Source organism: Mauremys mutica, chromosome 6 (genome assembly GCF_020497125.1).
Source record: "Mauremys mutica isolate MM-2020 ecotype Southern chromosome 6, ASM2049712v1, whole genome shotgun sequence".
Lineage (NCBI taxonomy): Eukaryota > Metazoa > Chordata > Testudines > Geoemydidae > Mauremys > Mauremys mutica.
The window spans coordinates 94,057,676-94,084,006 of NC_059077.1; the positions used below are offsets into that span (position 1 = coordinate 94,057,676).

Consider the following 26,331-nt stretch of genomic DNA (forward strand, 5'->3'; position numbering starts at 1 on the left):
CAATTAATGAAAATATAATGAGCATAAACAGTGGGTGTTTGTTTCTATTACTGAGGCCCTGAAATTAAAGAAAATATGTAGTTGCTTTTTTCAGCATAAAGTCCTTGTGGATTGGTCCTCCCTGCTCTGATCTCGTGTGGTTAAAATAAGAGTGAGAAGTGTGTGATGGGCAGGATCCATAGGCAATGCAAATGATGGTGTAAAGTGGTATATTTTACATTTTCCGTGCTATGGGGTTGGAAAGGCAGGACCATAGCAGGGAAAGCAATCCCTAAAAGGGAGTGAGAAACTGATGGGGCTGTTATCTGATATACCTTCCTGCACTCTGCTTTCTTTGGTGCTTTTCCTCTCTTTTTGCACCTCTTTCTGCTCCCTCAGCATGCAAGTTACAGTCACATTCACACAGACTTATAGGATCTGACTATCGTAAAAGGGCCTGAAAGTGTGTATAAATAGAAGTATAAAGTGGCCGTAGTGTAAATGAGAATCAGGCCCATCTTTGGCAGTCATTTATGCCAAATGTCATTTATGTCATTTATGTCTCTGAATTTAGCACAATATGTAGAAGGATCTAAAGTAATTCAGCGGCTTTAGAAAACACTTGTCCTCATACCACATTAAACGCGTATTTGATGCTTCATTAAAGATGGTCATACTGGGTCAGACCAAAGATCCATCTAGCCCAGTATCCTGTCTTCCAACAGTGGCCAATGCCAGGTGCTTCAGAGGGAATGAACAGAACAGGTAATCATCAAGTGATTGGTCCCCTGTTGCTCATTCCTAGCTTCTGGCAAACAGAGGCTAGGGGCACCATCACTGCTCATCTTGGCTAATAATCATTCTATAATTATATTCCCAAAAAGGCATGTCCAAGTGTCCCTCTCTTGTGCTTTGTATTGATATCCCTCAGAGCTCCATCCTTGATCCCCTCTAGATATTCTCCCAACTGAGTGACCTCATTTGTTCTAAAAGCTTATTTACCATCTCTGGGCTGAGGTTTCCCAGATCTACTTGAAAATATTTAATAGATTTTAAGGCCAGAAAGGACCATTAATATCATCTAGACTGCCCTTCTGTATAACACAGGGCATAGAATTTCAGCCAGTAATTCTTGCATCAAGCATAATAACTCATGCTTGAATCAGAGCATATATTTTAGGAAGACATGAGTCTCTAAAGATTTCAAGTGCTGGAGAATCCAGTTTGCACCCTGATGCTGACTTACTCTAAAAGTAACACTATTTCCTTCATTTGTCATCAGTGAAGAATGTACAGATTTTACACATGGAGATTATGTAAAATATGATTATGTAAATCCATAAGTTTTGCTTTTATGGCAGATGTGCCATGCGTTTATGCTGCTTACCTTCAAGTCTGTCATTTCCCTGCAGGTCCTAACTCTAACCTGTAGTGTTGTTTTTTTTAAAAAAATAGGAGTGTGAAGATAACAGCCCCTTGAAAGGTTGCAATAATAGGGCTTTAGGATTTGCTTTCATCAGAAGGCACTAATCAATTAGTGCATAGTTTAAAGGTTTGGGAGCAAGTTGATAAATCACACGGGAAACAAATCTAAAGGTTGTAAGTTTTATATACCTCTGGGTTGTTGTGTAGCGAACACAGAAAGGCAAGAGAAAGATGCCAGGGAGGAGTATGTTGCTTGACTGAGACCAGGTTTGTCAAAATGGAGCAATGTTGGTACCTTGCAAATCCAAGAACATAATGCTTCAGCTTTCATAAAACGTGTGTAGTCTGCAGCTTTGTATCATTTCTGATTTCCCCGGAGGAAAGACAGGGCAAAAGTGATGTAAATAGGAACATGATTTAAGAAAAGAGAGCAATGGTTTCTGTTATGGTTTGCTTTTCAGCTGTGAAATTTGGAAGAATGTCCAAAAAGCAGAGGGACAGCCTGTATGCTGAAGTGCAGAAGCACCAGCAGCGATTACAGGAGCAACGGCAGCAGCAGAGTGGTGAGGCAGAAGCCCTTGCCAGGGTATACAGCAGCAGCATCAGTAACGGCCTGAGCAACCTGAACAACGAAACTGGTGGCACTTACTCGAATGGGCATGTCATTGACCTGCCAAAGTCCGAGGGTTATTATAATGTGGATTCTGCCCAGCCCTCCCCAGATCAGTCTGGGTTAGACATGACTGGAATCAAACAGATAAAGCAGGAACCTATCTATGACCTCACTTCTGTACCAAACTTGTTTACCTATAGCTCTTTCAACAATGGGCAATTAGCTCCGGGGATAACCATGACTGAAATAGGTAAGAAAAAATTTCACTTCTCAAGCATTCACTGTTCCATTTGACTTTCTTTGTTGTTGAATAAATTGCAGTCCAGCTATAATGGCTATGGTACACAGCCAATTCATTTAGAATGGACTGGTCCTGAAACAGGGCTGGCTGGCTGGCTGGCTGGCTGGGTTTTTTCGTTGTTGACTGAGTTTACCAAATTCTAAAATAATGATTACATTTCTTAACTCAGCAATTCATGAACTGTTTATGAAACTGGAACACCGAAAGCAACTGATGAATCAATCAAAACCAAGTGATAATTACTAATGGGGAGCTTGTTTCAAATGAGCTCATTACCAGAAGGGTTTAATGATCTTTTCTGACAGCTATACATATTCTTGTCAAAACAAAGAGTCCCTAAGGTGGCTCATTCTATTATTAAAATGTGCACCAGATTCTGATCTCAGTTACACAGATGTACATTTGGAGTAATTTCACTGATCTCTTGATTTAAAGCAGTGTAACTGAGATGAGGATCTGGCCCGAAATAGGCTGTGATTTGTATTCTTCTGATTAACTCTCTGGATGTTTTGGACATACATCTTACTCAAGGTTTCCTTTAGCTGCCAGTGCAAATGATAGTGCAAGCCTTCTGCCAGGTGTTTCAGACAGCAAAAAAGGCTGGGTTTGGGTGAACAATAATGTTCTTTTGGTCACACGCTAGGGAGGGTTTCTAACTAAATAAAATGTCTCAAGCTCTCGCCTGTACACACTCAGCCAAGAGCACTGTATTCTATTCTAAGAAAAGAAAAAGAAAAAAGAAAAAGAGGCTGGCTTACTAATTAAGAGCTTCCCACCTCAACAAGTGATGAATGCTGAGTCAGTTGTGGTTTAGAATAAAATTATAGGGTAACACCTCTTTAATTGAGTTTAATTAAAAAACAAGAGGAAAAGGGAAATCTATAACAGAGGTTCTCAACCTTTTTCTATCTGAGCCCCCCCACACACACACACACACATGCTATAAAACCTCCAGGGAAGGTGGGGGGGGGAGTGTCCTCGGGCATAGGTGTAGTTTGACTTCTATTTGGTGGGAGCAGGGCTCAGGCCAGCTCTGCACGGCATGGTCCAGGGAGGGATCGTCACCTCCACCCCCGGACTCACCTCAGCAGTCCATCCAGCCTGTCTGGGGGGTGGGGGGAAGCTGCACCCAAAACTTATCAATCAAATGGGTAGAGTGGGGCTCAGCTCAGTTTGAAAACAGCTCAAAGTGCAGGCAGGGGCTCTGTGGCTGCCCTGTTTATGGCAGCAGTCAGAGCAGCAGCTGCCCCTAGTGCCTGGCTCCAACTTCCCACCTCTGACCTGGCCAGGGGGCAGGGCCTCTCCGCAGGGGCTGGGGGAAAGAAGGAGGTGGGGAAGGGTGTGGAGTTGCCCCCAGGCCTGCCCCGCTCTGGGTAAGGCACTGCAGTGTGAGAGTGTGTGGGGGGGGACAATGCCCCTTATACCCTCCCAACTCCACCCTTGGACTTGGGGCTTTAGCCCTCCAGGGTGGCACCAGGGCTCTTGGCTTCAGTCCCATGGCTCCGGGCTTCAATCCCATGGGGGGCTTCAATCCCATGGGGGTTTCAGCCCCACAGCTCTGGGCTTTAGCCCTGCAAAGGGCATTGGGGCTCAGGGCTTCAGTCTTCAGTCGCAGGGCCCCGTGGCGCCCCTGAAATGGCTCACAGACCCACAGTTGAGAACCACTGATCTATAACATCAGTAAAACAATAAACTAAAATAGGTTCACTCTCACAAAACCAAATCTTTGAGATCTTTGCACACACTGAATGTTTTGTATGTGGATCTTGGCTTGTGAAAATGTGTCTATATGCTTTCGAAGAGTCACATTTCCAATTTGTGCCTAAAGATGTCCGGGGTGGGAACAAAGGAGAAAAGTCAAGTCTAATAGATACCAGCATTTGTGCCCCTGAAGTATCTTGTGCAGGGAGGGACTTTGTAATGAGAGTGAAGATACTGCTGTAATTTGTACCGTCAGTCTAATTGCTACTTGTTTATCTAAAAAACTGTGAGCCAATACTCACCTGCACCAGGGCACCGATCGCTTCGGTGGTGTGCCAACAGCAACACTGCAGTAGATTGATTGGGTGTGGATAATGAGGTGCTGCCTCACTGCTTCTTGGGCTCTCTGTGGGCCTGACCCAGAGACAATGAAGTCAGTGGGAGTCTTTCCATTTACTTCAGTGGGTTTTAGATCAGGCCCAAACTCTCTCGTCCTTCAGGGTCACTCAGATAAGACAATATCCCTGCCTAAATCTTCATTCTTTCCTTGCTTTCCTAGCAAAAAACTGGGCTGGGCTCACCTTGCTCTTCCACTCCCTCTGATCATACCAGAGGTGAGCACATCAGACAACTGCTCTTCAACACACTGGAATAAGACGATTCAGTGAGCACTGAGTTGGGACTCGCCCTTTCCTTTCCCTACATTTCCCTCTGATATTCAGGGTAACTTTAGCTTCCTGAGGATGGGACAAGGCTGAGGAGTGTGAGGGTTTATCAGAGGAGAGTGGAACACAGCACAGGAAGAATTCTCACGCTCTCCCCTTAGTGAAACTGAAAACCGTTTGGTGGTTGAGCAGCCTTATACTAGCTCCAAATTTGGGTAGGGAAAGTAGGACCAAGCAAAGGTTTTTGGCTACAGCCACAAAGGAATTTAGGCACTTAAGTCCAAAATTTAGATCCTCAAAACCTCTGCTCAGCTGCCACCTAACCCTGTAGGCACCTAAATTTCCTAGGTTGCTACATTTTCACTGGTAAAGTCCCCAGTGTGCCTACGTTTCTGCCAGTGGACATGCACACTGCCTAAATCCTGATGCGACCTAAGCCCCAGCAGGATCCTCAAGCTAGGAATTCCCTAACCTATCTCGCCTGTGGAGGCCAATCTGTAGGCATTCTCAGAGGCCATTGTAGAGCATGCCTACCAGATCAGGCTCCACACAAACAGAAAGGAAGAAGGTGAGTACTCTAACTGCTGGGCTATATGGTATTCTGGGGTGGGTCTCTCTCAGTCTCTCACACTGTCCTACAGTCCATGGTCCCAAAACAGGAAAACACTGAAGCACATCTCTCTTGTTGAAGGTGTTCCACTTTTTATGAACTACTTAAATAGTCAGTGGAACAGGGTCTGGAACCCAGGTCTCCCAGGACAGCGTGCTAACCACTTGTCTATAGAGTCATTCTCACTTTTTCTCTGACCCAATGATTAAGTTACAGCTAAGGATTTCAGCAGATGGCAGGATTCTAAACTTTAGGCATTGCAATATGGAGCCTAAGTTTCCTTTATGGATCTAGCCCTTTGTGAGACTTACCTGCCTACGGGTACGTCTTCACTACCCGCCATATCGGTGGGTAGCAATCGATTTCTCGGAGTTCGATATATCGCGTCTCATCTAGACGCGATATATCGAACTCCGAACGCGCTCCCGTCGACTCCGGAACTCCACCACCGCGAACGGCAGTGGCGGAGTTGACGGGGGAGCCGCGGACGTCGATCCAGCGCCATGAGGACGGGTAAGAAATTTGAACTAAGGTACTTCGACTTCAGCTACGCTATTCGCATAGCTGAGGTTGCGTACCTTAGATCGAACCCCTCCCCCCCCAAGTGTAGACCAGGCCTAAGTGTCTAAGTTACTTTTGAAAATTGGACCTAGGGCCTTTGGAAAATTTTACCCAAGTTCTATTTTTATTTTTTTTAATGAATGAAAACTACTGTGGACACCCTTAAGATCAGATCTTCAACTAGTGTCAGTTTGCAGACAGTAGAACCTCAGAGTTACAAACACCTCGGGATGGAGGTTGTTCGGAACTCTGAAATAGTTGTAACTTTGCAACTGAACATTGACTTAATGCAGCTTTGAAACTTTACTGTGAGAAGAAAAATGCTGCTTTTAACCATCTAAATTTAAATGAAACAAGCACAAAAACAATTTCCTTACCTGGTGAAATCTTTTTTTTAAACAATCCTTTTGTTTTGTTAGTAGTTTACGTACAGCACAGTACTATACTATATTTGCTTCTTTTTTTTGTCTCTGCTGCTGCTTTTTTTGTCTCTGCTGCTGCTCTGCTGATTGTGTACTTCTGGTTCCAAATGAGGTGTGTGTTTGAGCGGTCAGTTCATAACCCTGGTGTTCGGAACCCTGAGGTTCTACTGAATCTCCATTGACATCAATTTCATTCCATTCTGAAAGATCCTGTTAGTTTGGGAGATGTTCCCTGTGTCTTTAACTGCGGGAACCAGTAATATTATTCACAAGGGAATGAACTGTTCAGTACAATGATTGTATGTAGCTTAGTATAAATAAGAAATCAACATATTTTTCAGCTCTTCTGTCCTTTTGTTGACTTCCCAGTTATATATAAATAATTCTGACTACCTGGCTCACTCTTTAGTAAAGAGGTATGTTTAAGCAAAATAGAAAAGATGTGCTAATGCTGTATTGCTGGAATTTTTGCAAAATTGCTCTGCAGTCCATGGCCCCAATATATGAAAACACTGAAGCATATGCTTAAGTCCTCCCTCCCCACATTCCGGATATCTCTTAAGCCTATGCTTAATGTTTAGCATGTCATTATGTCCTGTTGTCTTCAATGAAACTGAAGCCTGGGCTTACATTTAAGTATGTATTTAACTGGTGTGTGAGTAGAAGTGCTTTCCTAAGTTATGGCCTCTATTATGTGAAAATGATAGAGAATAATAGAAAATAGAGATGGAAAGGAAGTATTAAGTTGATACCATGCCAGTGAAGATTGCTCCCTATAGTATATTTTCTAGTGATTTACTCAGTCTTGCTTTAACTGTCCCAAGTGACATTAATGTTCCATTAATTCTACTACTCCTCTTTGGAGACATTCCAGCCAATCTCATGGTTAGGAAGTTTTTCAGATTAAATTTTCCTCTGCTGTTTATATTCTTAAAATACTTTTAGTTGGTTATCTTGCCGCTCCTTAGTTGTCACTTAGCCTGTTGGTACTATACCCACTCTATTAATCTTACCTCAAGAATGAATCTCTCAAACTCTGCAGCCAAAATACATGTTGCTGTATTTTATTCAACTCCCGTAAATTGCTTTACATCTCTCTGGTACCGAGATATCCAAAACTGATTGCAAGTGTATTCTCGTCAGAATCACATGGAGAAATGGAGAGACACAAGTGGCTCCATGGTTTGGGACATGTTGGCTCTGCAGAGACAATCCAGAATCACTGTGGCGTTTTTTGCTTCCACTTTATATGCCCACTAACCTCTATTTTGCTGCTCTACTCTAACTCCTTGATATTAGAGCTTTGTTCTTTTCTCCCCCGCATCAAATTGTTCACTTGGGGCTAGCTTCCCAAGATATACTAGCTTGCATATTTCCAAGGCTGAATCTCCTTTTTCTGTAGCCATTCTTTTAACCTCTTTTGGTCACTTTAAATTGTCTCTCTCCTCACTTACATTTGCACTTCCTTACAATTTAGAATCATTTGCTCATTTCAATAACATGTGGCAAACCCTCTCTTCCAGGTTATTAGAGAAAAGGACTAAATCTAACACTGATCCCTGCTGCACCCCACTAAACAACTTGCTGCAATTGAATAAATTGCCTTTGAGCATTATTTTGTTCGTGGCCCATCAGCCAGTTTGCAGTCCATGTCGTGGTGTTCACTTAAAAGCCAATTTGATTTAATTTTATAAATAAGATTTCATGAGGTGCCCTATCAAATGCTTTACACATTGTTGATGGTCCCTTCTTCATGTACTAATTTTGTAATACCTAGAAAAAATAAGTCAGGTTTGCCTGGCATGATTTGTTCTTTAAAAAACATGTTATTTTTAGACCTTCTTTAAAAAAAAAAACTTCTTCACTATGTTCTCAATCTAAGTTCACAGCTATTAATATCAGTAATGAAAATGTAGAAATGTGAATGTCATATTCATCTCTTCATTTTGAAGTTCAATACCGATACCCAATAGATATTTTAAAAAAACAACATGATACTATCATGCCAAGACAACATGAGGCTTTTTTATAGGCTAGTTTATGTACTCAAGTACTGCATGCCAATTTGTGTTCCTAAATATTGTAACAGCAAATAGGTCTGTAGGAGGACATATCAACAAATAGTAGTTAAATTCCAGGCTCACATTGTATTTAGAAACAGAATGCATTTATTCAAAGGGGTTGAATAGTTCCCTGTATAACTGTACATGATCTGGTCACAGTATGTGGTAAGAGAGTAAAATGACTGTCCTCTATTAAATACGGGATATATATATAATCAAAAGCAGTACCCAGGGCATAGAAGCAAAACTGGAAAGTCTTTTTGCTAGCTAAGAAATAATGTTCATGATAAAGTATATGAAGCAATAAACAGGCTTTGTGGGTAATTAAACATAGATGCAAAACTAAGGCATTTGATAACTGGAAAAGCTATTTATTGGAAGAAATATGTTCCAATATCCTAATTCGTATTACATAGCAAAATAAAAAAAGACTACTCACAATTTGTTTTAAAAACAAAATAAATATATAGGGGCAGATCCTCAGCTTTGCACCACCTTAGGTTCTGGTTCCTTTTTTCTTTTTCTTTTTGAAGAGTGATGGAAACTGTTCTCCAAGAATCATGAACCATTAGAACAAAGCAGATGAAATTTGGCTGATTTGACAGAATTTACCTTTTAATTTTTGGGTTTCAAATCTGAAATTCATAGTGAAATCCATGAGATAAAAGTCTGTGTGGACTGCAGCAGAACAAGGATTTGATGACCCCACTGAATTTAACACTGCTCTAGTTATGATCAGCTAAATCACTTCTCTCATTTTATAAGGCCCAATTCTGCAAAAGAGAGCCACCAATGTAGGCATCATGGAGTCCCTTTGATTGCAGGGGATTCCACTGTGGTGTTCAGTAATGACTCTGGGTCCAAGAGGCTTGAAAGAAATCCTCTTTATTCAGTGACACAGTTCGAACTGCCTCTGTATAATAACATGGGCTTCTGCACTGCCTCTCTCCCAGACTTTCTGTCTGGGATACTAACTATTAGGTTAGTTAAGGTACAGTTCCTAATATCATACCTACATTGGTGAATCTCTTGTCAAGACTGGGGTCCGATACGAGACAACTGGCTGCTATGGAAGATGAATGGGAAAGTTGATAGTTATTTAATGTTATTTTGAGGGAAAGGATCAAGCCCCATCCCCATAGTTCCTGTAAAATCCACAGAAGAAGGATAACAATTTATTATTATATCTGTTGGGGGGGGGAGCCTATTCAGGGATACAACTGTAGAGAGTGTTACAGAAGTATCTGTATCTATATATATATATGCAAATAGTTAATAGGTAAGGTAGATGGCACTCCTGATTGCATAGCAAAGTTCCTGGGTTTTATAGGGCCAATACAAATATTTTTGTGCATCACAAATGGCTTCCTCTGGTAGCTCTTTACATCAGCTCTTAACAGGGGGCGGGAAGTAGTGGTAATCTACTTAAGCTGAACCTGCCAGCCGTGTGTATCTAGAAATTTCGACTACAATAAGCAACTGTGAAATAGTGAACAATGTTGACATCATCTGGCCTGATATTGTCCCCTTAGCCTGCACCACTGTGAATGAACTAATGTGCTTGAACACCTGTAGCCACTCTGTAGTGTGCTGTGAAGGAGGAGTGCATGTTTTATTTCACACAGGCCTCTGCAAAATGTAGGGCTGGCTCTGACCCTGCCTTCAACCAGAAACCAAAAGCAAATAAGGTCTGCAACATGGCAAAAATAAAAAGTTACATTTAAAGTTAAAAACCCTCGGCTGGTTTTTAACAGAAAAGAAAACCAAAATATTGGTAGAGGTAGGGGGCAAAATAACTTCCAATTAAGGGTTCAGGTAGCCTCACAGAAACTACAGTGCTCAATACCTTGAAGGTTTCAACCATGATTCAGTTCAGTGTATAAAAATGTTGAAGGTCCTTGGATAAACAGCATTATATACAGTAAAGTGTTGTTATTATTATTTAGTATTAAAGCATGCTGACAACCAGCAATTTAGCACACAATTACTCATTTTTATATGAGATATTAATTTTTAAAAGCCTTTGGCTCCTTCACTGATACATTGTAAGGTCCCAATTCAACCACCCTTCATATCAATGGAAAAGCTCCCATTGACTTTAATTGGAGCTGGGTCTATCTCTGTATGATGACAGTCTATTGGGATTTCAGCAGCACTTTGAACTGAAGCTATATGCTTTGCTTCATATACCAGGTTTCTATGATAGCACTATACTTTCTCGCAAGACCATGTAGGTATGTTTCATTTCTAAGGGTATGTCAATAAATGCAGTAGCATAGTTGCGCTGTTACAGCTACACCACTGCAGCACATCTGATGAAGATGCTCTATGCTGAAGGGAGAAACCTCTCCCATCAGCATAAAAAACCCACCTCCACGAGCAGCAGATGCTATGTTAGCGGGAGAAGCACTCTTGCTGACATAGAACTGTGTACACAAGCGTTTATGTCAATGTAATATATATCATTCAGGGGGAGTGGAATATTCACCCCCCTGAGCAACATACATTTTGCCAACATAGGCTGAGGTGTAGACATAACCTAACTGTTGAAAAAAATATGTCCCCAAGAGTATGAATTTTGTTTTCTCTAACTCCTGCTTCAGTCACTTCAGAATCTGCCGAGTTGGATTTCAGCAGGCATGTAACTTAAGATGATCGATTACTTGAAGGGACATTCAGGAGACTGACAGACTTGTACTGTAACCCATATCCCTCCCTAAAATTATATTTAAAATTTTAAAATGTCTTCTTAATATTTCAAAAATTTCAAAGATACTATACTGCCATGTACTATGTTAAAATCCCACCTATTCTATAGGATTTTCTTGCCATTGCAACACACATGCACGATAAACCAGAACAAACTGATGCATCTATAACTGTGGTCCTGTGAGCCTTGTGTATCTCTTTGCATCTCTCTTTCCTAGGCCATATTTTAAGATCTCTCTTACAGAGGTGATATGAAGTCACATTTCTCAACTCCTGTTTTAAAATCCCCTCCAGTACAACTACAGTATGTCTGAAAGCTATATTTCAATGGAGCAACGTTGCCATCTAGTGACTAATTAAACTACTCCAATGTGTGTATTCCACAGACACCCTTTGGGCACTAGTCCATACCATCATAACCTTACTTTCCATACCTATTTAAAGGTGATAGTCAAAATAAATTAATATGACAGTTGTATGCCCATTTCAGCACATCTGACACAGTTTAGACCAAAGAAATCCCCCTTATTTTTGTAACTATCACTGTAACTATTTTGTTAATTCTCTCTCTCTTTCCTCCCCTCTCATCCTTTCCCTCTTAAACTCACAAAGAGAGAGAGAGAAGTGTATGGCAAGATTTAAAACTAATTTGACAGCTTTCCTCAGTCAGAAACTGTTTCAACTACATCAGAAAAAGGGACAAAAGGACAGAAAAACAGAGAATTAAACTAGAACATGGCAAAACTGAAACACCTTCATCATTCTAGCTTCAGCTGATATGGAACTGAAGAGCGTTTTTTTTTTTTCATTCCTTTTCACTGTAAAACCTGGTTTTTTAGCTGCTCTTGGCTTACCATTTAGAAGTAAATGTTTGATCTGACTTCAAAAAGTACTGTATACGTTTGCAGAAATGCAGAGAATTATTTTTTTAAACTGAAAAGTTTGCTAGTTTTACAATGCCTTGTTTCTCATTCAAGCATGTTGTCGTGTGTCATAGGGTTAAAATTAACTGAAAACAACCTAATTATAGATGTATGCAGTGGCCTTATTAGAGTTTGTTACACAATGTGACAGTTTAAAATGAACTAAATATACGTAGATAACTTACTATGTTGTTACAATTTAATCAAGGCATATTTAATTGCTTACTGAACTGTAATGACTTTGGGGGGAATTCAGTCTGCGGTATAACCTATAGTTCAGTCCTTGAAAATAAACAAGATTTTCACAAATAAAGGCTTTAAGTTAAGTGCCTAGGCCAATATTTAAGCACCTAAATAACTGGCCTGATTTTCAAATTGCTTACCACCCAGAAGCTCCCATTGATATCAATGGGCTTTGGATCCGGCCTCATCTCTCTCTCTCTGTGTCTTACACACACACACACACACACACCATTGCAGTTCAATAAGCATGGCGAAATGTGTTTTTTAAATTGTATGAGTCTAGTACTTATTTATGTAATCAAGCAATTAATTTGAAATTATTTAGTTTAACTGTTTGAAAATGTAGTAGATACCCTTAAAGAATGCCTCAGTCCAGATCTTCCTGCAAGTCAAAATCACTTCAGTATATCTCTGAAAGGGACTCAACTTCTCTTAAGATTAAGTCAATTCACATGTCAGTTGTAGGGCTGCTAATAAAGTCACTATAATGTTACAAATGACAGCCGTCGGCAGTGTTCCTAATTGGAGTTTGATCAATTTACGCTAGACTCAAAGCCTTTTAATATTGCCCTTTAAGTTTGTTGTAGAGGTTTAAGCAGAGTTCTGCCTAGGGTGATTTAAAGCTTATTTCCTTTTTGTTTATCGTATATCATGTTGGGGGGATGGGTGGGAAGGCAGTTTTCCTTTGGAAATGAGTTTGTACAGCGCCCGGACAATGTTTTAATTGGAAGTTTAGGGCATTACTGCAAGAGTCAGAGTTTAAGCCAGAGGGGACCACTGGATCACCTAATCTGAGCTCCTGTATGTCACAGGACACCAACACCACCATTGCACTAAAACCAACAAACAAAACCAGACCAAAGCATTGCAATCCACAGGAGACTAGATAATTATGGGCAGCAGCCAGAAAACAGGAGGGACACAGTGCTTGAGGCCAGGGAAATGATTAAGGGAGATATACCCAGGTGACCCACTACCACACACTTCAAAGGAGGACGAGACCATCTAAAGTCACCAACAACCTTGGGGGAAATTCCTTTCCGACCCCACATATGGTGATCAGTTAGACCCTGAGACTATGAACAAGAGCCAGCCAGCCAAGTACCTGAGGGAGATAATGTTTGGAGCCACCTCAGAGTCCTGGCCCAACCCACCCACTCTTCTATCTCTAGCCATGTCCATCCCTTATGCTTCAGAGGAAGGAGATAAAAAAAACACTCCCAGAATACACTAGGGGGGGCATGGGGGAAAATCCCTTCCTGACCCCTGCTATTAGACGGCTGAAATCCTGAAGCAAGAGCTTTAGGAACATAGGACAGAAACTGTCCTAAGACAGTGAGGCCCAGAACTGTTGAGCCCTGCCCCCTCCCGTCACAAACAACCATGTCATACAATTGCATTCATACATTTGTCCACTTTCTCAAAACTAATCAAGTTGTTTGTCCCCATAACTCCTATTAGGAGGCTGTTCCAGAACCTCAGCCTTGTGATGCTTAAAAGTCTTTTTCTAATTTCCAGCCTAAATTGGTTTATGTCCAGTTTATATCCATTTATTCTTGTGAAAATATTGTCCTTCAGCTTGAATAGCTCTTCACCCTCCCTGGTGTTTATTCCCCTAATATATTTATAGACAGCAATCATATCCCAGCTCAACCTTTTTTTTTTTTTGATAGACCTCTGGTAATACAGGCCCTCCATTCCCCGATCATCCTAGTAGCTTTTCTCTGCACCTGTTCCAGTTTAAATTTACCTTTCTTGAACACAGGTGGCCAGAACTGTACACAGTATTCCAAGTGAGGTCTTACCAGTGCCTTGTACAATGGCATTAATGCGTCTCATTCTTTACTAGAAATTCCTCAGCTAATACATCATAAGCTTGCATTGGCCTTTTCATACCCACATTGCTTTGGTGGCTCTGAGTCATCTGTCCAGGTCACAGGCCTCCTCTGTTGCATCCAACTGATGATCCCCCAGCTTGTAACAGAAATTCTTATTATTAGACCCTAAATACATGACCTTGAGCATTCCACTACATATTTGTAACTGTAATACAAATAAATAGAGGTGGGTGGTGCATTTTGAAAGTCATAATTTCAGTGACATTTTTGATGGAAAAAAAATCAGGGCAACGTTTTTGTGATTTTTATGACAGTTTTGACCCACTTTTCCAAATGAATTAGAAATAATAATACATGTAAATGTACTTACAATTTTTAGTAAGCAAGAACAGACTTTAGCATGGATTGTACTCCAAGGTGTGTTAAATATAGTCCACTGAAATAGGCTGCATTTTTTCATTTTCTTAAAGGGACATTGTTTAAATAAAAAAATGGGAATAACTCCTTATATTGTAAACTGATAAAACTAGTTTATTCCACTGAGTGCACCAAAAAGTGTCTATTAAACATACTTCTCTAGCTGTGCAGAATAAGCGAAGCATCATGTAACCACAAGTTTCCCAGGAAATATTGTGATGAAAGATTGTGCTCTTCTCAGGGCAGGGATCATGGCTGTCTTCGTTCTGCACAGCGCCCTGAACGCTGTTGGCATATAATAAAGAATTGTAAAAGACCAATGTACAGCCAGCACTGAGTAATGAATAATGAGATACACCATGCCCATTAAATGTCAGAGGGGTGGCCATTTAATTCACACAAAAGCATATGGCATGGAGCAGCAAAGTCAGTAGCAGAAGTAGTTTAATCTGGCAACTGGTATTGTCACAACTGGCCCATAATGAGGACGTTCTGGACGGAATGGGTCACAGAAGTTGCAAGAACAATTGGGGCTGGGAAATGGGAGGTAGAGTAGCTGCAAAAGTGAGTGTTAGGGCCCCTACATGAACAGTAACTGACATGAATGATAGAAATCCAGAGAGGTGTCAGCAGGGCAGGCGATGGAGGGAAGAGCACCTCTGTGAGGCTATGCCAACTGCAACAATGATGCCCATGCCACACAGAAGCACAGAAATGCTATGGTATCTGTGAGAGTAAATGTGTGCTGGAGTTGCACTGTTCTGTTTCTGTACCTTCTTTCCTTTTTAGACACCTGCTCCACCATCTGAGCAGCCTTTGTATTCCAGCATTTATCCTCCCCTCGTCTTAGGGCTTGTTTACGTTGTCTCTGGCTGATATCCTTCCTGCTCTGTATACTGTTATTCTGCATGTCAAGTCCACAATGCATTGCTCTCTCACACTAATTAACATTGCCCCTAGACTCTGACACGTGTTCTTTGTGGATCTCCCTTTAACCATAGTCAACTAGAGCACAGGTGTGTAGCTTATAGCTGCTTGGAGCAACTTTACTTTATACATCTATAGTGCATTTTCTAAAATATATGCATGGAGAATATGCATCATAGGTTTCTATTCCCAAAACCACATCTCCATTTTCAAATACTATATGTCCTGTGCAGTAGATGTGTTGGAAAACCACAATGTTTGTCATAGCCTTGTCACTATCCACTATTTCACGGTTGAGAATGTTGTACTTCCTTTTTAGTTTTGTTTATGCTGCTGTTCCCAGCTTCATTAGTAACTGGTGTCTTGCATTTGAAGAAATGACTGGGCACTGATAATTTTAAACATCTTTTTTAAAGATTTTATTTCATGAGGAAGATATTCACAAACTGGAGAGAGTTCAGGAACAGCAACAAAAATGATTACGTGGCTTGAGACTTATATGCGAAAAAAAGAGTAGATGAGTGACAAGTATATGGGAGATGGAGAAACATGATGCATTTATTTATGGTGGAAGAAGGGGGTATAAATGGCCATAATGAGATTAAATTAACACACCAGACACTTGAGGCAGGATATCAGGAAAAATATCTTAATAATGAAATAGTCTTTCACAAGAGTCTTGCAAAAGCCCTATATAGATTGGGACTCTTAAAGCAGGGCTGCAAGTCTCACTATATATGTTGCTATATATGTTGCTTGTTTGCTGTTTGGCCAGTTTTGTTTCTAGTCAGTTTCACTTTTTGGTTCCTATGCACTAGCTCAATATTGGTCTGTGTTAGTTTCCAACACTGCCAGGGAAGATGTGAATTATTTTTAGAATTTTGTCATGATTTTTTAAAAAAATATTAAAAACAAAAGGCAAAATGTTCATTCTTAGATTTTGTGAAATCTATGGCCTCGTTTTAGCAAGATACTGAAGCAAATGCCTAACTTTAAGCATATGAGAAGTCCCATTTCTTTTAATGTATTTGGTTGTGTGTGTTTGATTGTCTTTTGAATTATTAAATATTATTGTGGGCCAGAGATTTTCTGATTACACTCCAAGAGCCTTAAAATGCCACCAGTCCTTAGGAATTTCCTGTTCTTCTAGGTAAATTCAGCTGAAAATTTATTTCTTGTTCTAATAATAATAATAATAATAATAATAATTAATAATAAATATAGACACCCCCTTATTGCAGGATAAATTGAATTTTAATGCTCTAGGACTGTATAAAAATGTCTTTCTGTGAGCTGTGATTCCACACTGGAAAGAGTCACAAAGCAGCTCATCTCAAATACTTTAAAATATGTCTGTAATAATTAAATGTTGTTTATAGAGTCCATGACCTGTAATCTTTTAACTATTCAGTTTCTGTGATATGTGCTTCTGCTGTCCGCTAACCTGTTTCTAATTGGCAGAAAATTCATCTTTGGCTAACCCAATTCCAGCAAAGGTATCCTTAAGCCCTCATGCAGTTCATTGAATTCTGGATGGGAGTATGGGGTCCAATTTTTTGCAAGATCAGAGCTTTATTCAAATGTATTGTAGTTTCTAGTATTTGAATGTCACATTGTCAAATTCTGTTGCTAGGCTTTTATATAAATTAAATTAATACAATAGGTTTGTGCCTGTTGGTACTTTACTTTTTGTTGTTGTTTGCATTATCATTTGGCAAATGGTTGAAAATGAGATTAGGAAAAAAAAAACATTTTCAGGAAAAATTAGTTCCCCCCCACCACACACACCTCCTTTTCTTTTCCCCAACAAATTTTGAAATTTGAGATTTTTCAGCCAGCGCTATAGTCTATATACATTAAAGACATACATTCACTTTGGTCCACACTTGTGAGACTTCATTTGCATTTTTCTGCATTCATAACTCTATCACCTCCTAAAAATTCCAGAAATGAATTAATAAAATGAAACCTAGAGAACTGAGACCATATTTTAACAGAATGCAAAACATTTTATTTTGAAAGCACAAAACCTAGAATTAGGACTCAGGTGGCAATGGGACAACAGCCTAGCGGTATCCTGGGCACACCCTCAGTGATTTTTGGCTTGAGAGGCTGTGTGACATTTAAAAACCTGACATAAATGCTTACAACCGCTATCAAACAAAGCTGTGGTGTTACTGCAGCATTAATTCAAAGTGGATCCCTAAGAGAGCTCAACTTAGGGTATAAGCTGAGCTCTTAGCTACTCAACTGGATCCTGAGGGTAAGTGGGAAATTAAAAATTCATTATTCATTTTAATTGAGGATGATTATCAGTATTTTAGGAGGCACACTTCAAAGTTCTTCAGCTCCCAGTGCAAAAGAAGGGGATGCTAAGAAAGCTAGACTCCCTCATGAGACAAGAGAAACAAATGAACAAACTCAGGAGCCTATAGGAAGCATATACTGCATAATTCTAAGTGTAGCTTATATTTAGCAGGCCAAATGCACTGCTGGTGCAAGCTGCATTCAAGTAAATGAAAATGCACCCACTTACACCAGATCTGCCTTTGTCCCTTTGTCTAAGTTTTTCCCTTATGAACCATCAGCACTGCAGTTTGGGTTCTTTTGATATTGACATTAAACATGGAGATCCAAATCTGTGTAGCTCCAGGTTATGCTGATTTACATCATATGGGGACCTGGCCTGGAATGTCCAGCTTTCTGTACATGTCTTGGATGTAGATAGATTCTTAACTCACCAGCACAATGTATGTTTGAGAGGTGGTAACCTCTGAGAGGTCTACTGAAACCTAAAATAAGGAAACTTGGTTGGAAAAAAATAAAAATCCAGCTGTGCTACTGAAATCAAAAATAGAAAAGGTCACTTGCTATTTTGGAAGTTGTGAGCTATAGTCCCAGTTTTAGAACACCAAAGTTGTTAACCATACGTTGTCACTTTCCCTGCAGAGCATTTTTTCATTGTAAATTAGGCCAATCTTACAAAAATACGCTGGTTTCCTTTTTTTCTGCCTACAATTTAAAGAAACCTTGACTGAATGTAAAGACCTATTAAGTCAGTTAGCCCATCCCTTTGCCAGGACACAACTGTACCCTAGTGTCCCAAACTATAGCCCCCTGTCATTTCCCCTGGGAGACAATTCCATATTCTGGTTGGCTTCACTGCCCAGATTTTTTTCCTAATAATCAGCCTTAATTTTATTTTTCTTAATTTCATTCTATTATTGCCCGTTAGATCCTCTCTACAATACTAAACAAACCCCGTCATTCAAATATAGACCCTAATACTGTAATTTGTGCAGGGGTGGATTGTTGCACCCGCCCAGAGACTCACTGAAATCAATGGAACTGTCTGCCCATGATCAGTAGTTTGCAGGATTGTGGTCATACTTTGTAGATATTTACTATGTACCCCTCTCCCTGGTCATCACATAATCAAATTAGATTATTTTAGTCTTTTATACTTTCATTACATGTAAATCCCTTCTTCCACACAACTGTTGTTTAATACATTTCAAGGCCAGAAGGCTCTATGATGATCATCTAACCTGTCCTCCTGTATAACACAGACCACAGAATTTCACCAAGTGATTTCTGCAGCAAGCACATAACTAGATCTCATCTCAATTTAGAGACTTCAAGTGATGGACCACATCCCTTGGTACATTGTTACAATGAGCTTTATTTGTAGTCTGAATTTGTTCAGCTTCCAGACGTTAGATCTTGTTACACCTTTGCTTTCTAGATTAAAGAGTCCTCTTCTATCAGAAATGCAGCTGTCATTCTCTGAACTCCTGCTAGTTTGTCCCTATTTTTCTGGTGCTGAGAAATAATCCCAGCTGGCCTTTTACTAGTGCCATTTATAGATTATTATTAGTATTATTGTTGTTGTTATTTCTATTGATTTATTGTTATATAGTATTATATTTTATTTATATCAAACATGTATGTAGTAATATAGCTTTGCATGACACTTTTCAGAGATATATCTAAATAGACAGGCTCCTTACCATGAAGAGTTTATAGTCTAAAATAGACACATGTACAACATGAAAATAACAGAAAAAGGAAGGAAGTCCGGTGAAGGGACGAAACTAATTAGAATAATATAATTTGTATTATACAGAAAGCAAATCTGATATCTCCAGTAGGTCGGGTAGTGCAGAGGCAGAAGACTAGATAGCATAGGAAGTCAATGGTGGAAAGAAGGTTGAAGGAAGTTGCTTTCAAAGATGAAAGCCAACAAGAATTGGGATGTCCTTCCAAGCAAAGGAATGGGCATGACAAAAGGCACCAAATGAGAGTGAGAGAGGGAGCAAGAGGTTTAGAAGAATGAGCAGAGCATGAATGGGGAGTGACAGAGGATGACAGATAATACATAGGCAGAGTCTTAAAGGAATGATGGAAAGTTTGAACTTTGCATGGATGAAAGTGGAACTAGTGGAGTTACCTGGTCATAGTGATGGGGAAAGAAGATTATTTTATCTGGAACATGATGGACAGATAGAATAAGTGAGAGCTAAGGATGATAGAGAGGAGGAAGATAGATTTCTTGGCATGAGAGAGCACCATAGCATGAACCTAAATTTTGGCAATGAGGACAGAGAGAACTTTTACAGAGGGGTCTTTTATCTCTCAGCTGCAAGATATGCAGCTTCCCCAAAATTGCCCAACATCTATCTGCCTTTCTTCTGCCATATCTCTTTGGAAAGTCACAACTGTTCTGTTGTCCTCTCTCATTTCTAAGTCCCTGTGGATATTACTGATTTCCAGTTTTCTCCCACACATTGAATATCTATGTGGCTTGGATTAATGCCCCCCTCTCAGGTGTGTAATGTTAGCTGGCTGTGTCTGGGTTGAGTCTCATTTTGTTATTTCCTCTTCATCTTTTTTACTATAACATTTGACAAAACACTCAGGAGTCAGAATTGGCAGGAGAGAAACAGAAGTATGCTGCACAAAAGCACTTTGAAGAGACAGGCTGTTGTTTTCTGGCTCCAGTCACACAATATGGATCAGGGTTACAAAAGATTGTCCCTTGTCTCACAGCAGGGCAGTATTCACTCAGTTCTATCTATCCATCCATCCTGGTTCTTATAGGGCCTCCATCACTGCAGTATCTGAACTCCTGTTAAAAGAACTGCAACTAGGTTGACCAGATAACAAGTGTGAAAAATTGGGACGGGGTGAGGGTGGGGGTGGAGGTAATAGGAGCCTATATAAGAAAAAGCTCCAAATATTGGGACTGTCCCTATAAAATCGGGACATCTGGTCACCCTAACTGCGACATTTCTATCAACTGCACAAGCACCCAGGTGAGTCTGATCGCTCAAGTTTCTGAAAGCAACTATTTCACATTGGGCATGCTCATTGTGTTGACGGATATTAGCAAAGTCATTCCCATGCTTGTGAAACTTGCTACCTAAACTTACATCGTGCCCTTTTAGCTATTTTAATTCTTCTTTTAACATGGAAATAACATAGGGTGATGGATCTGCAAAGCAAGGGACTACACTCCCATCAGCCCTCACCCCTCTGTACTTGCCTTTTCCCTGGCCAGGTAAGAGGAAAGGTCCTGAACCAGGAAGTGGCCAGGTTCTATTTGGGGATTGAAAGTGGGAGCTGCATGGCATCAGGGAGCTGTAGAGAAACCTCAGGGACTGTCGACAAAGCTGCATGTGGAAAAGCCCTGTGACTGCCAGACGTTACACTGTGTAGGACTTAGGGTGGAGAAGCAGCAGCTGGGCAGGGAGCCAGCATGGAGAGGTCCCAAGGGGAGACACTAGCTGACCCTGTCCTGGAACTCTGCAAGCACCTATTTGCTGGACTTGATTCTGGGCTGGAAAGGGTACCCCAGACACTAGGCCTGCAGAGCCCTGACTTGTGATTGGGCTGCCCAGGGACCCAAACAAGAACTGCTGTTGCTCACTCTGAACTCTGTTTAAGCCTCTCTACCTAGAGTATTTCAAACTTTTCCCTTTCCTGCCAGCCCTAGTAAAATGCCCTTTCCCTTAGCTGTGTGTCCAAGTGCTTACTGGGATATATGAGAGCTAATACCTACAAGCCTAGCTCCTGAAACATCTCCAGCAATTTCCTCCTAGTCATGGTACCCCTGTCACACTACTGACACTCTAGGAGTTTGGGGTACTGGGCAGCCATAATAATTAAAATATCAATAGATTTGGAAATACTTATTTGTCGCTTAATCAGCTGTAATTTATGTCAGTCCTTCTGAATCTGCCTGTTTTCTCAGGAAACAGTCACCAAGGGCACGTCTACCCCGCATCTGGGAACATGCTTCCCAGCTCCAGTAGACAGACAGACAGTCACTAGCTCTACTCGAGCTAGCTCACCAAACTAGCAGTATAGCTGGGGGTAGCATGGGCGGCAGCTTGAGCTAGCCACTCAATGATGTACCCAGGGCTTGGGGGCAGGTTTGTCCTCAGGCAGTTAGCCTGAGATGTCATCTGGGCTACCCCAGGCACACTGCAATTTTTAGTGCAGTAGATTTAGCAGAACTAGAGCATGTCTGTCTACTGGAGTTGGGGAGCACCCCCCACCCCCCCGCTGCAGTATAGACATACTTGAATCGAACTCACCCGAGTCTGATTACATTATGGCTTTAGCCAGGTACTGCCCAGATGAGGCAGTTTTGCCAATGCTGGTATCTGTAGTGATTTCGCACTCACCAATTTTGGCGATGCTAGTGCCTGTAACTATTCTACTGGCACTAATACAAATTCTCTTCTTTCTTTATCTGTTTGTTGAGCTTTCCTCTTTTTCTACTGCATCAGCAGTTCTCTAGGATATCACAAGTACTTCAAATAAATCTTGATGGTTTCTCCAGTACCTTTGAGAGTCTCTTTCATCAGTATATGAGCATGGCTCTGAGGGAGGGGTAATGACTCTTGTTTGGTTCCAGCTGTTGTTATCAATTCTCAGGTGAACTGGTTTCCCAGCTGGACAATTGCTTGTAGGTCTGTTATAGGAAAACTGTCATTTCTTTTCCTTTCTTTCATTTGTATTTGAGGTTTTGTAGAAAGTCAAGTCCTTGTTCGTCTTCCCAGTAGCATCTGTTCTGGGGGAAACCAATACTTCTACTGGTCTGCACGTCTAAAATCCAAAGAAACAGATTTCTACTGGCATCTTCAGCTTTCTTTAAGATATTTTCATTGCCTAAATAGGTCTCTTGGTCATGCTGTTATTCTAGGTGTATTTTAGCAAGGAGGTGACTTACTTAAACTAGCCGGTCTTAGCAGAAACTTGAAATTCTGCCCAATAAAACTGTGGTGAGTTCTCAGGAATCAGAATCTTTGGTATTTGATGTCTCTCTCTGTGTTTTTTTTTTTAATTTTGAAATTCCTATGAATTAAGAGTAGAAATTAGTTAACAGCAAATAAGTTTCCATGTCAAGTTCAAGCAGCCTTTTCCAGTTTAAGGCCCTGTATAATCAGCCTGGAATGAGTTATATTAGTGTCTGTGTTCTAAGAAATTTAATCAGATAGATACAGAACAAAAATAAAGTTTAATTGATAATTATATGTCATGTGTTGCCTGGGTCTCTCTAGTATTTCATGACCTTGTATTGGCTCCAGGGGTTTTGCATATAGTAAGTAAGTATCTTTTTCTATAGTTGAAAATAATCTACCAAAACTTTTTTTTGAACAGATTTTTGTTGTGAAAGGTATCTGCTTTCCATGGAAAATCTGGATTTTTGTATGCCCCAAAATCCCAAAAGTTTCAGGTATGGCCCAAAACCCACATACTTCAGACCAAAAATGAAATAGTTCAGTTTGGAAACACTACTTTTCTGCCTCATAGGAGTTGTAGTTCCATTATCATGTCCCTATTCTCCTTTATGGGCTGTGCTCCCCAACCAGATTTCATTTCCATGACTCCCATGATGTATTGCATCAAGAGGGGTGTTGAAACAGATCTTTAATGGCCCACAGCTGGGTGGATGTTACCAGTCCCAGTGAGAATTTGGAAACCCACATGCTTAATGCACAGTAATTTATTTGAGAAAGAATCACACAAGTAGTTAAGGATACACAGAGCACGTCTTTTCCTATAAGCCTTAGCTCCCCAAGCATAAACCCTCAGTAACTATGTTGGCCTTACACAGTATCATGATTAGCAAACAAGATAGATATAGCTACCAATTCTAGATGGAGACTTCTTTTCTTCTCTTCTTTCCAGTTTTAGGTTCTCGGTCTGTTAAATGTCCCTTGAAGCAAGGTCTAGGTCACCCTGAGGACTTCTGTCTCACAGTCTCAAACCTCGTCAGATGTTAATTGAGGAACTAACTTAACTAATTCACTTTGCTTAGCATTTATATCTTTTTGTTCTCAAAGGAGTCACATGTCCCAGAAATATGCCTCGTGGGCATTTATCACTGGTTTTCTCTAATTAATATTTTGGAAGGAGGGGCTGCGGAACAGACCCAGACCAAAGATCAATCAACGGTTACCCTCTCATTAATCATTCACTTAAACTCTTAGCGTGATGTTATCCAAAAAGGGTCATTTGTCCCATGTCAGCCTGCACCAAGCCCACCGATCACATCATTTTATGTGTTTTTTTACCTTGTGACCTGGTTCTCTGCTGATATATTCCAAAGTTCAGTGCTGAAATATACACGTCCATCGAGCCATCATTAACCATTTAACTGCAGTTTCAGCAGTTCTCCACATCATTCATCTAATGCTAAGAGAATTCTGCTCCCAGAATCCTCTAGCAAGTTCAGGCATACCAAGCCATGCAAAACTCATGCTCATCACATTCATTCATATCAATCACCACACTTCATAATAATTTGACATCATCTCAACAGTCCCTCACTCAATAGCCAATTACCCAAGGTAATTATGATATTGCACCAATTATGCCAATTGTACCAATATGCCAGTTATTGGATCTTTTTGAACTACAGCCTCATTTTACGATCTTTAAAAATATAATCTAACAATTTAATTTTAAAAGTTTTCTGCAAAGCTTGTCTTTTCTTTTATACTGCTTACATATTTGGTATTTAAAACACAAACATAGCAGAAATAATACAGTTGTTTTACAAATTTGAAATACTATTATCATTTAATTTCATTTTATTTTATTACTTGACATACAACATTATACCGAACACACATTTTAGATCTTAAGTTTTCTGCAATTTTTTAAAGAATTTTATATTTTCGAGCAAGTGTATTTATTTTTTTACAATTATTACAAGTCTGGTTGATTGTTTTATTGTCACATTACCAATTTTTTTTTGAATTCCAAATTCCAATTCCTTTTTTTTTTTTTAATTAAGGTGCCCCATTCCCATTGGGCTCCTATTATTTGTTTTCGTCCCTCTCTGGGTATCCACAATAGTCCCCCATTTCCTTCTGGCACTATTTCATAGTACCCTGCTTCATTTCCCCAGGCGCTTGCATATATTACCTGATACACTTCTTGTACCTCTCCATTAGCTATACCAGAAAGGATACGGGCACACTGGCATCTGGTACATGTATGCACATTCACCCTCCGGGTATCCTGGAATGATTAGTTAATATAGGAGTAATAATTCAATGCCCAAATAAGTATCTCTGGCCAATTACCTCTGCGACTTTGTTTCAAGATATCTTTCCATTGTTCTCCCAATACTCCCTGGGCTTCTATACACACTTTTTCCCAGGACAATCCTGAACAAATATTTTTTATTGTTTAACAAATTCCAAAACACTCTTCCGCAGGAGTTCACTTAGTTCCAATACAGAGTATCCCATTTCTTGATCCATTCTTTCTCCTTGCTTCCCAGCATGTGCTGATTGTACTTCTGTACAGCACTTTTGCAGGGACTGGTTCCAAGTTGCTTCCCACAGTAAGGTTTACTTTGGCTAGGACTTTAATCAAATCTGTACTGTTCTCTACCCCAATATTGGAATTTAGACTTTCTAAAAGCTCTTTCGGAACTTTTCCCTCCCTCGGCGAATTAACCCTAGAGGCTACTTTCAGGTTTGGGAATTTTTTCTATTTCTTCGGTCTGTTAAGGGTTTAAACAGGGTCATTGAATACTTTTATTGGTAGGTTTGTTTTATTTTCTACACACCTGCTAAATCAGGGCCGGGCAAACTTTTTTGACTGAGGGCCACATCGGGTTTCGGAAATTGTATGGAGGGCCGGTTAGGGGAGGCTGTGCCTCCCCAGACAGCCAGGCATGGCCCAGCCCTTGCCCTCTATTCCCCTCCCCTGCTTCTTGCCCCCTGATGGCCCCACCCCGGGACTCCTGCCCCATCCGACCCCCGCCGTTCCCTGATGGGCCCCCCCCCAGGACCTCTGCCCCATCCACCCCCCATTCTCCCTGCCCTTTGACCGCCACGACCCCTATCCACACCCCCGCCCCAGGACCACCACCTCGAACTCCCATGCCCTCTATTCAACACCCCCTGCTCCCTGTCCCCTGACCACCCCCAGAACCCATGCCCCTGACTTCCCCCAGCTGCCCCATCCAACCCCCCCATAGCTGCCCCCCAGGACCCTTGCACCAATTCAATCCCCCTGTTCCCTGCCCTCTGACTGTCCCGACACCTATCCATTTATTAACGTGCTGTCTGGAGCACCAGTAACTGGTGGCACTACAGCCATGCCACCCCGCTGGAGCCAGGCATGCCACCGTGCAGCACAGAGCACTGGGTCAGGCCAGGCTCTGCAGCTGCACTGCCCCAGGAGCTCACAGCCCCACTGCCCAGAGCAGTGTGCCAGCGGCAAGGTGTGCTGAGGCTGTGGGGGAGGGGAAACAGTGGAGGAGGGGCCGGGGGCTACCCTCCCAGGCCAGGAGCTCAGGGGCCAGGCAGGATATGGCCCAACACAGGCTGTAGTTTGCCCACCTCTGTGCTAAACAATCAGTGAGGCCACTGGGTGATCACAGTTAATCTGAGGAACTGTCCCAG

General features: G+C 41.0%; 1 protein-coding gene and 1 long non-coding RNA gene across 7 annotated transcripts in view; one reads left to right on the forward strand and one right to left on the reverse strand.

Moving 5' to 3' along the window:
• Nucleotides 1-22,351, reverse strand: part of LOC123372642 — a 71,742-nt gene extending 49,391 nt beyond the window's left edge. For 3 of the 4 annotated variants that reach the window (XR_006580381.1, XR_006580379.1, XR_006580380.1), the window contains exons 1-3: nucleotides 21,997-22,351; nucleotides 7,291-7,477; nucleotides 4,322-4,433 (exon numbers count right to left, since the gene is read on the reverse strand). This is a non-coding gene — a long non-coding RNA (uncharacterized LOC123372642). The remainder of the gene's footprint in view (nucleotides 1-4,321; nucleotides 4,434-7,290; nucleotides 7,478-21,996) is intronic. The other variant, XR_006580378.1, reaches the window with a different exon arrangement.
• RORB (RAR related orphan receptor B) overlaps nucleotides 1-26,331 on the forward strand; it is a 193,408-nt gene that overhangs the window by 142,627 nt on the left and 24,450 nt on the right. For all 3 annotated transcript variants that reach the window (XM_045020891.1, XM_045020892.1, XM_045020890.1), the window contains one exon: nucleotides 1,866-2,267. In XM_045020891.1, the coding sequence (XP_044876826.1) occupies nucleotides 1,866-2,267 (402 nt within the window). The remainder of the gene's footprint in view (nucleotides 1-1,865; nucleotides 2,268-26,331) is intronic.